The sequence below is a fragment of the Chamaea fasciata genome, unplaced genomic scaffold (assembly GCF_029207755.1).
Source record: "Chamaea fasciata isolate MVZ Bird 193981 ecotype frontalis unplaced genomic scaffold, bChaFas1.0.hap1 SCAF_9, whole genome shotgun sequence".
Taxonomy (NCBI): Eukaryota; Metazoa; Chordata; class Aves; order Passeriformes; family Sylviidae; genus Chamaea; species Chamaea fasciata.
Genome location: NW_027094094.1, coordinates 29,600,717 through 29,615,872, shown reverse-complemented (window position 1 = coordinate 29,615,872; position 15,156 = coordinate 29,600,717). Strand labels below are relative to the sequence as shown.

The following is a 15,156-nucleotide window of genomic DNA, read 5'->3' as shown; positions in this document are numbered from 1 at the left end:
CCTGAAGAACCATCGTTTTTTGGCAAATGACTACAACGATTATGGTTCATTGCAAAATCGGGATGCTATAAAAGAATGAGGGCAACTATACGGCTAATTTTAAACATGGTATTCTGAGCTAAGAGCTGCCCAAGACCCTGAGAACAACCTTTTCCGTTTTTCAAACTTGTGCTCTACCTCTGTGAAAGTTCGTAATGGGACACAGGCTCAACTCGGGTAGGCTGAGGTTTGTAAGACTTGAAGCTGAAGGGACTTACTTAATCAGGGAAGTGAGAAGTAGAATCGTCAACACCTACTTAAAGTAAACAATGCCACCCCACAGCAAACAGCTGTTTTTCACTGGGAGTTCAGCTTCCACTACAGTTGCAAATCCAGAGCGAAACAGGACGGTGATGCACAGTACCTCTCTGTCGAAGCAGCAGCAGTGTCAGTGAATATCACTTATGTTAGCAGGATGATCACCATAAACGTTTTCACATATTCTCTTAGCCTTTCTATGACCTGAAACTGCTGATTTCAAACAAATTCATTCTCTTCTACTATCCACTTGTTTCGTTTCTAACACCTTCTTTTTAATTAACATCTCTTTAAAGCTATTACAAAGTTAAGGTCACCAGAGATGTCTGTGAAAGACCCATCGGAGAAGACTCATGAAGTAGATATTTTAAGTCTGCAGATGATCTTGCAGTGTGTTGCCACACATTTAGATGATGTGGTACTGAGTTACGTTTTCCATTCTTCACCTGAGGAGACAGCCCTTTGCCCTTTGCAAAAGTTACTAAAAGTGGCCTAAAATGGCCCTGAAATTCTCCCTGAGCTGATCTCCTGAAGAGAGCAGGGACTGATCATACCCCAGAGATCAGAGCACAGGAGCACACTGCCCAGTCGGTGCCCTGAGACAGGCAACTGCTCATGGTGGGTTCAGACAGGTGAGGAGAACAAAGAGGAGACATAGGCTACCAAGAGGCACCAGCGTGGACCAGTGAAGACACTGATGTTTAGCTCCTAACATACAGTATTTCCTCCATAAGCCTCTTCCTCATTCTCCTGTCCACAGAACAGAAGCAAAAGTCTTCCTTGTTTAATTAAGAGTGCAAGAAAATTCTTTTAAGGTTTGTTTTATTGTATAATGGACACAAGATCCTGCACAGGCTAGCCTTTACTGGGCCTGATGTTATAAATTACATATATTAATAAAGTTACAGTTTTTAAGGCCAGAAGGAATTAGGAGGATATTAGCACCTCGTTTACCTTCTGCAGACACTGCCTATACAGCTGAGTGACTACTGGATGAAGACAGTATCTCTTCTTTGAGTAAGGGTCCTGTCTTTTGCAAAGCAGTCTTGATTTAAAGGATTCAAGTAACAAAGAATCTATGCTACTCCTAGCTAAGTTGTTACCATGGTTAGTTACCCCTCACTGCTAAGTAATTGTGCCTTAGTTTCAGCATTAATTTATCTGCTTCCACTTTGAAGCATGGATTCTTGCTACGTGTCTGTCTGCCAAATTACAGAGACCTCTAGTGCCACAGGTCTCCTCCTTGTTGAAGTACTAACAGACTGATTGGGCCCCTTAGTCTTCTCCTCTGTGCACTAACTGTAGTGACATTCTTCAGTCCTTCACTAAGAACCAAGTTTTCTGTCCCATGAACTGCTTTTTGGGCCCTTCCTTAACCCTGTCCAGTATTTGAATATGTAAAGAACAGGCATCAGAATCCGGTCCAAAGACAAAAGTAGGGAAAAAACCCTCTCTTCCTGCTCTTCCATGTTGCTCTACAAGCCCGTAGTTCAGAGTAATACATTAGAGTATTAGTAGTGCAGTTATTCCATGAAAATGTACCACCCTCTTTGCAGCAAGCCATCATCATCTGACTGATTAACCAAAAACGCTAGCTCTTAGGGGGTTGATAATGATTTCCTCTAGCATTAGAGGCAGGAGTAGTAACACCTCTCTATTTCTTCTCTCTGTTCTCTGCTTATTAATCCAAGAAGCAGGTCTGCTCTCCTACTCCAGTCAATTGGTATCATTACCCCCAAGTAATTTATGCCATTACAACCAACACAACAGCCCTGAAGAACATGGAAATGCTGTCAGATCACTAAAAAGACCAAGATACACCTGTATCCACTACCGAGGCCCAAACTTCAGCTGAGATGTGAACTATCACTGCTTCAGTCACCATTGGCCCACCATGGGCAATGTATCAACTAAAAAAATCACTAAAAAGTAATATTTGCCAATCATAAACGTACACAAAAAAATCCACACCACTTCTATTATTAAAATTTGCCTTCACTTTCAGGGCTTATGCATAAAAAAAACATCCTAGGAAGAAACTACCAGCATTCACTGGCTATGGATATACGCAAAAAGGGACTGCTGAGGTCTCTTAAGCTATTTGTGTAAATGATAAGCTAATTGCCCTTGATCCCTTTGATCAGGTTTACAAAGATGCTGACAGGTAATGAGAACTTAAACAGCACTATTGTCAATAGAGGAAAAAAAAAGCCCTGCTCTGGATCCCCCTCAACGCCCTCACTTGATTTCAGAGAGAGAAAACTATAGCAAGAATTTTAATGACCTATTTTGCCTCTTTTGCAATTTGATTTAGAAGCAAATTCACAAAATCCCAGCCATGTGGAATTTAAATTCTGTGGAAGTCTCACCCACCAGCAATTACTACTGCAGTGTTTAAAATTTTAAAAGAAAACAAACCCAAACCTGAACAAAACACTATTTTTCAATTAATTTTCTTACTCTGATTTCTCCCTACATTACATCATCTCCCAATTACTGTGATTTTGCTGAGTGTGCCAATTTCTTAAATACACAGCTATAAAATGTATGGACTAATTGTTGAGCAGAACTGAAGAGCTATTAAAACTGCAATAGTACAGCACTTCCAGTGGTAGTCTATTATTTCTACATGATTGGTTTTGTACAGTCCAACTCATGCAGTGAAACTCTTAGATAAATTAACTCCTTCGTTTTGACATAAACATCAAAGGGAGAATTAAAGGAGAATGAACATTATTTTCTGCTGCTATTTTAGACATATTGTTCATAACATCCATGAACATTCCTGGAAAGTTACAAATTATTTAAACTGAGAAAGCCATTTGCTATTTTATCAAGTCTGTAACGCACAAAATTCGGCTCCAGAATTATCTCATTTTCCCATTTCATGTTTCCCTGTCATCTACATGGTAGAGCATGTTTACAGAACTTTATAACTATAATATACAATTCAGTCATTTCTAAACAGCCCTGTAAGAGTAAGTCTGAAATGTACACATTTTAAACATTACTTAGTGAGCACCAAACCCTTTCCCAGCTGTTTTAAATTTTGAATTTCCCAATAAATGAATAACATACTAAAAAAGCAAACAAGATCTGACATTATTTAGTCTAAGTTTCTAAAATGGCATAACATCTGTAGCTAAAAACAATTCTGAATAACTATATTTAACTAGAGCAGTATTCTATTATTCATAGCTCATTTTCCTTACAGACTAGGGGACTTAATGTGGTGTTCAAGCATTTCAAACATTTCTTTTAATTGTTTAGTCCTTCCAAGAGCCAAACTGCTGCAAAAAGGGGGAAACTGTTCACTCATATCTTTTATATATATTCATGTGACCAACCCATGATCTCAGTTAAGTGCCACAACTGTTCATTAACACACATCACAGCCCCCCAGTCTGCACTGCAAGCTTTGAAACCATGCCAGAAGCAGGGGCTCAACAAATGGCACTTTGACCTTTTCACTACTAACTTCAATCTTTATTAAAATCTCTCAAACGTCAGCTCAGTCTCTCTCTTTTACCATCCTTTATGAGCTCCTGAAATACCTAATATTCATTCATTAAATGGAAAAGTTTGTTACATTCTTACATAATGATAGATTCCCCTTTCACACGCAATCGGCTCGTGAAATGCCTCTGAATGAAAAACAGAACGAAACTCCCCCTCCCCCTGCCAAACAACTCTAAATTCAGATTGCTCACTCACTTCCAGGGAAATCAAGCATGCTGCCTAATATTAAAAAATCTCATGGCATCCAGGCAAGTTTAGCTCCGTTTTATGTTCCCCTTATTAAATTTCACCTTAGCAACACACAAAATCCTCACGCTGCTCTTTGCTTGCCTTTTCAGTTTCGTGTTTGCCTCTTCTTTGGTCCAAGTATTTATGGGAGGACAGAAACTGAATTTTTTTGTCCAGCAGAGTTTCAGTTTCTTACAACAGAGTCACCAAAACCAGCAATCTCATGGAGGAAAATGCAACTAGAGACAAATATAGGCTTTGATCATTTTTATGGTGCTCAAGCATAGATTTTTGGGGGGGAGGAGGAGAGAGAGAAATAATGGTATTATTTTTTCTTTTCTTTTTGCCTACCAGTAATTAAATAATTACACATTAAGAACAACAGCAACAAAAAAAAGAACCACAGAAAAAGTTCTCATGAGTCATTTATGTGTTTTCATTCTTTGTGTAAACTTTCTGGCACACCCTATATGCTTCATTTCTTGCTTCAAATAAGTAAGTACTGGAAAATATCATAGTATTTGGAACCAAGGGAAACGACACATTAATTCGAAGTTTACTTTGTGTAAGTTTGCACTTTGCAGATTTGAAATGCAACTTCAAGGAAACCTGAAACTCACCTTCAACCTCTGATTTCGCTCCCCCCCTTTACCCAGGGATTATGTAGAAGGTATAAGCTATTCATTTAAGCAGCACAGTCAAGTATCATCATTAGGTGGCTTAGTTGCCCGGGATACTCCTATCAGCCTCACCAGTAGGGAACCTGGGAAGCCTGAGCTCCAAAGGGGGGAAAAGTAAACAAAGTAATGAGTAACAGTTACAGCTCCTTCAAATGTGTACGTTAACCCTGGTATTGGGAAACTATTTGCTTTTTAGAGGCAGCACCCTCTGATTGAAATGATGATAAATATTTTGGAAATTCCGTCTCAAGCCAAAATGAAATTACCCAAGTGCGCTCTTGGACAACAAAGATTTTTAGTATACCTTCAAATGAACTCAGGTAAGTTTACAAATGGCCTATACCTAAAAGACCATTAACTAAAATTACATTTGTTTTTATTGAAAGACAGCCTCAAGTGCTGACATGTAATATATGACATGTGATACATAATAATACTGTTAAACCAGTTCTGACATAATATTTCCCTAGGCATAATAACCACAAATGACTGCTTTAGTTAAGAACTAGCCAGAAACAAAATAGATCCACGTAGAAGTAGCTTTAACCATAAATACCTCAACAATATTTTATGTCACTTTGTAAAAAAGTTAAAGGAGTCCCATAATAATTAACAACAAAAACTTCATGTTCTTTACTATTGCATGGTGGTTGTGAAAGGTTATTTCATAGTCCCACAGCTGCCAATGCTGTAAATTATGCAGGCACCAAGAAGCATTAAGGAGAAATAAGAGCAATTTAAACTAAGGCTGACGTAATTCATGATAAACAGTCATTGGAAAATATTACAATGTTGTCTTTTTTGAGTGGGTTTAATCAGAAGAATGTGACCATATTCTGACACAAACCACTTCACTTTTCCATTGTACGGGAATGGGGGCCCTTCCCTGGCCACGAAGGTCTCCCTTGCTCACTGCCACTGCTGAGCCCCGACACCTCAGGGATGCTGCTCATGAGGCTTGGGCTGCCAGTGGGCCCAGAGGTCTGAGACACAGCTCCAGAGTCTGAGCAGGCCTGCTGGTCCAAGGGAGGCATGCAGACCAGGGGATGTGCTAATGAAGGCACACGAGGCAAAAGAGATGGCTCCAGAAATGAGACTACCTATGATGAACACGGCTCACAAATATTATGAATACAGCCCAGCTTACTTTTTGCTGTGATCACAAAACATGATTTTGGTAGCTAAATCGTAAAAGCAGCCATCAAGGGGAAATCTTACATAGAAGGAATTAATAATGTACATCTACAATCATTTATTGAAGGGACACCTATAAAGCAGATGCATGTGTAATAGATGACAAAACACATGCTATGGGTTACATTTATCAGGCACGGAAGAGCAGCTCACTTGCAATTGCTGGAACTACACATTAATTCTCTGCTGAACTCCGTCTGGTAAAATATAAAAACCCCCAAATAATATCACACAGTCACTAAGCTAAAAAATTCAGAAGTCCTGGGCACACCCAGGCCCTTGACTCTGCCACCGGCACTCTCTGGAGAGGATCTCTCACCCCCCGTCCAGTGAGAGCCCCAAATCCAGAGCTACCCCAGCCCAGGTCACACTGGGCACCCCAGGGTTCACAACCCTGATGCTTCTCAAGCAGATGGGTCGTGGCCCCACACAGTCACTGCAGGCACGTGGCATAAGCCCCCAGTCTCCGAGTCAGCTACCCAAGGGCACCTGAAGAAGTAAGGAGCCACACCAAACTCCCAAGTGCTCCCATGGGAGCAGTTCTGTTGGGCAGCTCCCCTGCTCCTCTGTGCAGAGCTGACAGCCATGAGCAGCCCTGGCTGAGACGGGACGCTGGGGCCCAGGAATGGGCAGAAGAAGCTTTTCAAGCAGTACCTGCCCTTTCACTCAACATCTGCTGCCTTCCTGAGGGCAGCAGGAACATGCCACCCAAATCAAATCAGTGTTCTCCATCCAGGAGTTCTGATTATATAGTGAAAAATAATCTATCTTACTATTTATCCTGGTTAAAACTACGATTGTTAGTCAAAATGCACTAAAAACCAGAAAGGAGTAGAAGCTAACAACATTTGTTTCCACTGAAGTTCTTGCAGACAGGAAAGTATTTTATCTTACTTTACTACACATTACTTATGTTCACTTAACAGCTTGCTGTTAACATTGGGTGAGATTCTGTCTTTGGTTAACTGGTGAAAATCTTGAGTAACAGCCACAGAAGTGCATAGAGTTATGCTGGATTTACGCCACTAAGGAAGGCAGAATGTGACCCCTTATCAGTGCTTTTCTGCTTTGAGTATACAAATATTTTATGCATTTCAATGAGTGACAGAATGCAAAACTTGCAAATATTTATTTTTAGATGTATGGGGGAAAAGCAATTAGAGCTAAAAATGTTAAGAATGAAGAAATCACTTAACAGAAGCAATTATGTTGGGCACATAAACAGCTCTGCCTTCAGACATTTTATTCAAACGCTGCAAAGCACACTAGAAAATATCAATTGTTTTTAAAAAAACCTCCAAGTATTTTTTCACAACTGAAAAATCAATCATTATAAACAACATCTGGGGATCATTAATATCTTGCTCTACAGTTGAATTAACAAAATAAGAAGGAAATCTGACCAGAATCCAGAACATTTCCAGATTCATTTTCTCAAGCTAAAAGCTTGTGTTTGCAGAGGTGGGGTGGGAGGGAAGAGGAAATGTACATTTATCTATATTGTATATAGCACTATTATGCATTAATCACTACTTCCCCTCCAGCTATGTCCTGTTTTTGTTTTCAGAGACCTAAAATTTGAAATATTTTGCTAAGCCACCCTGCCCAAGACCTTGGGAAAAATTTACATATTCTTCAGACTGTTGGAGATGCCACCGTAAAGCTCCATCTAAGGAGCTCCCGGTATCCATGTTAATAAAAAGTCTCCATATTCCTCCTATTGCAGTTCTAAATGGCTTAAATATTCCAGTCTTTGCAGAGGAGCACTAACACCAACCCCACTTTAATACCAGATCTGTATTAAAACAAAGAAGGCCAAAGCATCCATATGCAAACTTCAGGTTTTTCTGAATTTCACAGATACCAATGATCCTGCAGGTAGCCAAAACAAACAACAGCAATAATGCTGATACTTAACTTTTAAAAAATACCCAGTCACCCAAGTGCAATTTTTGCACTGGAGCTAGTTTAAAAAGAAAAGCCAACTTTGACTCTTTGACTCACACACATAAAATAAGTCACCAACAGGAAAACTGTATTTCATTTAGACTGAAAACATTCTTCCGTCTTTTTTTGTTTGTTTGTTTTAAAGACTCATTCCCTGCCAAGGTTTTATTTTGTTATGTTTTTCCCCTAAACAACTGATTTTATCTGTGAGTCACAAACTTCTGTAAACTAAGCCGCATAATGAGAGCAAAGACCAAATTCCAGCTATACCAAGAATAATGGTACAACTCTATACCCTGAAGTCACCAGCTTTCATGCCACTCAATTTTTCTGGCACGACCCATCCCTAAAAAGTCCTTTCTCCTTCATAATGCTGCTCCTCCATGGCTTCCCTGGCCAATGACAAGGAGGGTAAGTCTTTCTGAAACTGCTGGCTCAGAAACTCCAGCAGCTGGGAGGACTGGTAAAGTCACCCCTCGTTCCCAACCACTCCCTGCCAGCCCTGGAAATGAGACAAACTGCCTTCTTCATTGTTTTACAGGGAGAGATGAGCTGTTGAAGGTTTTGAGGTTTGCATTTTAATGTAGATAACTTTTCCCCTAGCAAGCAATATATCTTTAAGTTTGGTTTGGGGGATGGGGAGAGGAGATAAGTGGGGCCTGCAATGCCCTTTTGCACATTTTTTTTTCCAATGAGCAGTTCCCCTGTGCATTGCTCATGTTATGGCCAAATGAAGACGGTTAATTTTTCAGAGAAAAATTTGTAATTTTACCACAGTAAGTTGTAGTTCTCTCACTTTTTGGTATGAAATGTTTCATAAAAAATTTGGGTTTTACATGCAAACCCAAAACCTTCTTTTGGGCATGAACATGTGTTTACAGTACTCCAGGGACCAAATAGATTGTTCAATGGCATACTGGACCCAACATGCTGTAAAAATAATCCAGATTGATTTAAAATTTACCAAACCGATTTTGAAAATTGAAAAGAAATAAGGTATTCAGTTTTCTCTTACTATTTTTTTCTTTTTTTTTTTATAAAAAAGTGCAAGACCATCCTCACAGATTCATCTTTAGCAGACAGGATTTTTAACATTTATCTGGCAAAGCACCATGATAAATCCTTCTGTGGGAGATTTTTACCTGGTGAAGCTGATGGAGCTGAAACTCACCATCATCCAGACCACAGCCGGATGACAGAAGGATCCTGGCTCATTGATGTGCCCTGGAAGCCACACCATGCCATGGAGCTGGCACAAGCCTGGCAACCGAAGTCACCGTTTTAGGACAAGCAAACCCAGAGGACCCACTTGTGCTGCTCTAGCAACAAGTGGACATTGATTTATGCCCAGTGACTTTCAGATACACCTCCTGAACACTCACAGGCAGCTTTGCCTCCAGCTAGATCACTTCGGTCTATAATGAAAATTATCAGAAACCTCATTTTTTCATTCCTTCTCTCTCGCAGCGCGTATGACCACACAGCAGATGCCAGTAAATGATATGCATTTACAAAAGTTATTCAGTAACAGTAACCCCAGAGGCTGATAAATGAAAAAGATTTTGAAAAATGTCTCGAGTTGAAGAGAAATGAATTGTTCATTTTCATTGCTCACATTCATTTCATTATCCACCTGGACTGCTTCATGCTGGTGAGGACCTCTAATTGCTCTTATTTCAGGAGAGGGATACGTGTGCAGTTTGACTGCGGTCATAGCCAGGAACTCAGGCTATCAAGACATCCAGGCAAGGTTCGTGGCTTTGGCTTTCTGAACAGAAGCAAGCTCTTGAGCCTATTTGCATTCTGGAGGGGAACCCTCCAAGGCAGTTGGATTAACTAATCAGTGGTTATATCAACAAGAACGGGAGCAGGAGGCTTCCCACTCACAGCAGTCTCTGTAAATGTAGAGCAAGTCCTTCTGTGGCAGGCTGCAAAGGAATACCTACAAATGTTTCAGCCTTCCAGCTGCTGAGCCCATTCTGCAGCAGCCTCCTAGATGGGATGCTGTGGCACACTGAACCAAACCAGAGGAGAACCAGAAGAGGACTGTGCAAGGAAACTAGTCCAAAATGTTCCTGTCCAAAGCACCTGGGCACGTGCCATGCAGCAGTGGACACGCAGGGCGGAGGCAAGCACAGGTGGCTGCGGTGTTGGCAGCACCTGTGGCAGCCCAAGCTGGAGCTGGAGGGGAAGCTTAGCACAGCCTGAGCCTCCCAGAGGCTCTACGGAAACACAGAACATCCACAAAGGACTGCCCAAAGCCTTGCTGCATCCCTTCTGGCCATACCTGCGGGAGCTCACAGACAGCATCTACTACATATTCTGCTTTAAAAAGTCCCACACCAAAACATTATTTATTGTCAACAAAACTTAATTCCTCTTCCTCACTTCCTACTTGATTTATTTCTGTTAAACCCTACAGAAGAGGGAAAAGAGGGAAGGACTATGAGAACAAGTAAGAGCTCAACAATTTTGGGGGTTTTTTTTGGTATAAATTTATAACGAAAGTAGAGAGAGTATTTCCAGGAAAAACATTTTGGTCTGGAAAATTAAAACTGCCTAGCAAGGACAACAGCTTACATCCTGGGAGTTCCTTGTAAAGGTGTTTCTGGTGCCTCATTTGTGATGTGCTGTATCTGCTGCAAAATACTCCAACATACAGAGAATGTGTAAGACTTGCCTCAGAAGCAATAATTCTGTAGAAGACTTCACATGTCCATGAGAAACCAGCGTTCCAGAGCCTCCCACATAAAGACATCAGCAGAATGCCTTTCCCAAATTTTGTATTTGCTTTAGAGTCAGGAGAATTTCAGGTAAAAACGGTGATATTTACACTCCTATCTTGTTCCTTCTGCACACTTACTTCATTTGCAAGGTAAGAGAGAGACAAATCCTTCAAATTAAACGTGTCTGGATCTCCTTATGGACACCTTTTCAGAATTTTAGTCACCATTTTTGTAACCTGGTATCCCCTCAGATTTGACTGATAAATACCAGTGCCTTAGAGTAATCTATTTATCTACTGTACCACCCTGCCTCTGTTTAGCCTTAGCAGTCATCACTTTCCACATGTGACATCAATCTACACGGTATCAATGTAAACTGTTTGTATAATGAAGCGTTGCACATTTTATTGTCCTGCCAGCAAAGAAAAGGATTAACCAGTACTTTGCCTGTTGTCTTCACTATAGGTAGCCCAATTGACACCACACATTTTGCAATACAGATATGGAACCACACACTGGCCAGTTTTTCCTTCTTAAAACAGCAGGGCCTGCAAGTTTTACATCACTATTTTCATAATAATTACTTTTAAACAGTGTTTTTTGGGGATTTTTGTGGTTCCTTTTTTTTTTAATAGGGATTTTTTAAAAATCTGCTTTTTAAACCAAACTAAATTTTAAATACAGATTATTAATTTCTATGGCTAAGATTTCTGTGGCTCTGGTTGATAATGAGATAATTGCCTCACAAAGGTCAAGAGAATGGCATACTTTGCTTTCAGAGGCTGAACAAAGCACTTGCTATGGTTCACTAAGCGTAGTTTCTGCATCACTCCACATCTCTTTGATTCATCTATTACTAATATTCCATGATACACTTGCATTATGGATCCAACTATTTCAACAAACCTGCAATCAAGGAATGACCCTGAATAAAATACTCCACAGAAAGCAGATGGTAGGCTCATGAAACGCCTTCAAGCCTAAAATAACCTTTCCCATATAAAAAGGAGAGTCAATTACAACTGAACTTTATATTCTGAGCTTGAGCTCAGAGTAAATAAAAACCAACACGATACTATTGTGTCATTAGACCAAACTTCCAGGGCATTTAATATATTTTTTTCACCACCCCCTAAGAACAACCAACACTTTTATTCATAGTTCATTCAAAGCCTGTAATGTTTTGTGTGAGCGTGAGCAGACTTGACAGTTTGGGCCTGATTCTGAAAAATCTTGACAGCACAAAACTAAAACTACTCCCAGCAGTCATGTGCTCCAGTGACAACACCATGTGAGGAAGGATCTTGTCTGCCTTTTGGGAATGGAGTGGCACAGCAGCAGAGGAACACTTCCTTACAAAATGCCCCAATGCCACCGGATGAGTCAGGGCTTCTCTGCCGACACAACAATGCCTGAGCTGGGCACCAAGCTCAAAGCCAGTGTGCTAGAGTTCAGAAAAACAGGTAGATGACTCTCCCATCTGAAACATTCCCTCTGATTCTCATTACTAAATCTTTAAGGGTAGCAGCAGAGTTTGTTTTTTTTTAAGACACCACAGGAGCTTCCTTGCAGAGATGTGGGGGCCTTGCAAGCAAAGGTGCACTCACCACCATGCAGACTTTGCAAGCATTAGCCACAGAACTCATCCATCTACGGGGGATAAAATTTAATTCCGGACACTGCTAAAGAAACTACACTGGACCCATTACTGGGTGTCCACACAACACACGTTGCGCCACATATTCAAAGCACATCTGCTGTCATTGGGATGATCTTACACCAAAAAAACCCTGTGTGAAATCACCAGGTTGCTATCAGGTGTCAAATCTTGCAGTCCTTTCCCCCAGCTGTAAAGGGCTGTGATACTCCTTCAGAGCTCCAGAGTATTCTCTGTGCCTTTTGAATTAAGAGGTCACCTCCCAGAAGCACCTCTGTGCTCATAAAATGAAGCTCCTGGCAGTGGCAAAGCTCATGTTGAACAAGCCCACATTCCAAATGCTCCATTCTGATGACCAGAAACACACCAGCTACAGCTGACACTCACACAGGCCCCGGGAGCACAGCTGACAAGTGCTCTGCAACAGCAATGGGCTGTGCCACGACTCTCTCCTATTTTGCATTTTTTAGCATACTGCACCAACAGTGGCTTCAAAGAACTAACACACACTGTAAAGCTTCTGGAAGACAGGCCATAGGGGAATGGTTAAGGTAGATGAACTTCAAACCCAGGCAAGCCATTGTGTCACTCAGACCAAGTCACTGTGCTACACTCTACCCACGAAACATTATCTTTGATTGTGAACTCAAGTTACAACACTGAGATCACCAGCGGCTAGAAGCCTTCAGTTTTAAAGAAGAAAGACCATATTTGGTACTGAACATTTCAATCATAAACAGCATTAGTTCACTTCAAAGAAATCACATCTTCCCTTTGGAAATCAGTGGACACTTAAAAGAAGAAAAACGTCTTTACTTGTAAGAAGAAAATAGCTGTATTGGGACTTACCAAACTCATCACATATACTTTCGTTTTCTATTAGGGTAGGATGATCAAATGTATCCCGACAGTAGAAGATCTGAGGGTTCTTGCTTGTTATTGCAATGCCTCCAAGGGCTAAAACAAACTGGTCTGTCAGTATTGAAGAGGGCTTGTCCTGAATGCGCTTTAGCATGGAACGGTATCGACAGTACTGCGGGTAGCTGAGAATTAAAAGGTTTGAATCTTCATCATCCTCACCTGGAAGAACAGAAAAAAAATACTCTAAGTATATCAGAAAAATACAAACCAAGAACTGTAACTTAAGTATTTCAGAAGAATTCATTGTTCCGAAGTAAGTTCATCTTTTCTGAAGATGCAACTTTTATAGCACAGTCTGGAAAGAAAGGTTAAAACCAGAGATTTAAAGGAAGTTTATTAAAATAGGTTATTTCCTGCCTTTCTGTTCAGTTTTCCCATGCTTACTACCAAGGACTACCTGGATGAGCAAGAAAACACTGCTCTGCAGAAGTTGGCCAAGGGCCTGAATCAAAGTGTTCTCCATACTTTGCCAATTTGGCTGCTTCAATAGAAACACTATCTGTAATATTTACTCAGTTCCCCATATACCTTTACTACACTCATGTTTACATCAGTTAACATCTTTTAAAAATAATAATATACAAGCCTCAGAGCACATAGCTATTACCTCTCCTTGGAAGCACCTGGTACTGGTAACTACCAAAGGACCTCTGGGTCAGGGGAGGTGGGCTGATCCGACCTGGTCACTGTTGCTAAACCCCAAGAGGTGGAAGTAACTTTCTTCACATCAACTGCAAATACAGCAGGACTCAATGAAAGTCCTACAGAGCACAACATGCAAATGAATTTTCAAACAGCTTGTGCTGCTGGGCTCAAAATGTAAAGCAATCTAGACCTCAGAGCTTTCCATTCCTTTATGGTTTAGATGATATCACATATGAAGGTAGCAGATTTTGAAAGATCACAATCAAGTGTCGTCATATAACCAGAAGGAAACCTAAGAGAGAGGGGGAAGAAAAAAATTCAGCTAGGGATACAAACATGAGCAATGACTCATTTGCAGTTATGCAGCCAGTACTCAACAGCACCTCTTTTTCTGCTCATTTATCTCCTCAGGTAGGTAACAGAACATGGCTTTCCAGGCATGTCAATGAAGACAAAGCAACAGCATTCACTTTACGTTTTCTGCTGTACTCTGATTAGTGAATAACTCAGCTACTTCTTCTGCCAGAAACAAAAGGTCTACTATTCAATCCCATTGCCAATACTGAAATCATCATTCTTACTCCTAAAGTAAAAATCACATCAGACATTGAAAGAAAATTCAGATCAGTTCTCCCCAACTAAATATGATGGCACAACTCATCTAGATTCAAGCAAGGCAATGGAAACGTTGACACATAAAAGGCTAAATTTTAAGAAGTCTCTGGAAGCAGATCTATCACCTAGAATGTCATCACTGCAGATGAATGCACTGCTGTAAAAAAAAATCAACATGACAGATGGACTTGCGAAGCACCGTCTTTGCTAGCACAGCTCCTAAAAGTCATCACTTTTTGAAACTCAGAACTCTCACCACTATCTTGACATAGGTGAGGAGATAAAACTATTTGGTATTAAAAAAAAAAAAGAAAAGAACAAAGCAAGAGCAATACATTTTAGTAAACAGCACTGACATTACTTTTCTAAGAAAATAAAACTGATGGCCCTGAAACCTCTTTTGGTCAATAACTGTGTGGTCATGCCTTTCTTTGTTTCAACAAGTATCCCATAAGCCTACACAACAGCATGACTGAGCCAACTGCTCCTGGGAATAAGGCTCTCTCTTCTTTATTAGGAAACTCTAAAAATCAGATCAGGAAAACTGTTCTAGGAATTAACAAGCACATGATCCGTCCTTTAGCTCCTTCGAGAGTTTCACGGACGCCTGTTTGACGGTTATTACTACTTTATACCTTTGTGTAGATAGCGGTGAGCTGAATCTGTCGATCTGACAGCACTTTTCTTATGCCAGGATGTGGTCAGCTTTTTAAACAGGGTGTATATA

General features: G+C 40.5%; 1 protein-coding gene across 2 annotated transcripts in view; it reads right to left on the bottom strand.

Moving 5' to 3' along the window:
* ARID5B (AT-rich interaction domain 5B) overlaps window positions 1-15,156 on the bottom strand; it is a 115,154-nt gene that overhangs the window by 54,834 nt on the left and 45,164 nt on the right. For both annotated transcript variants that reach the window (XM_066191678.1, XM_066191677.1), the window contains one exon: window positions 13,098-13,328. In XM_066191678.1, coding sequence (XP_066047775.1) covers window positions 13,098-13,328 — 231 coding nt within the window. The remainder of the gene's footprint in view (window positions 1-13,097; window positions 13,329-15,156) is intronic.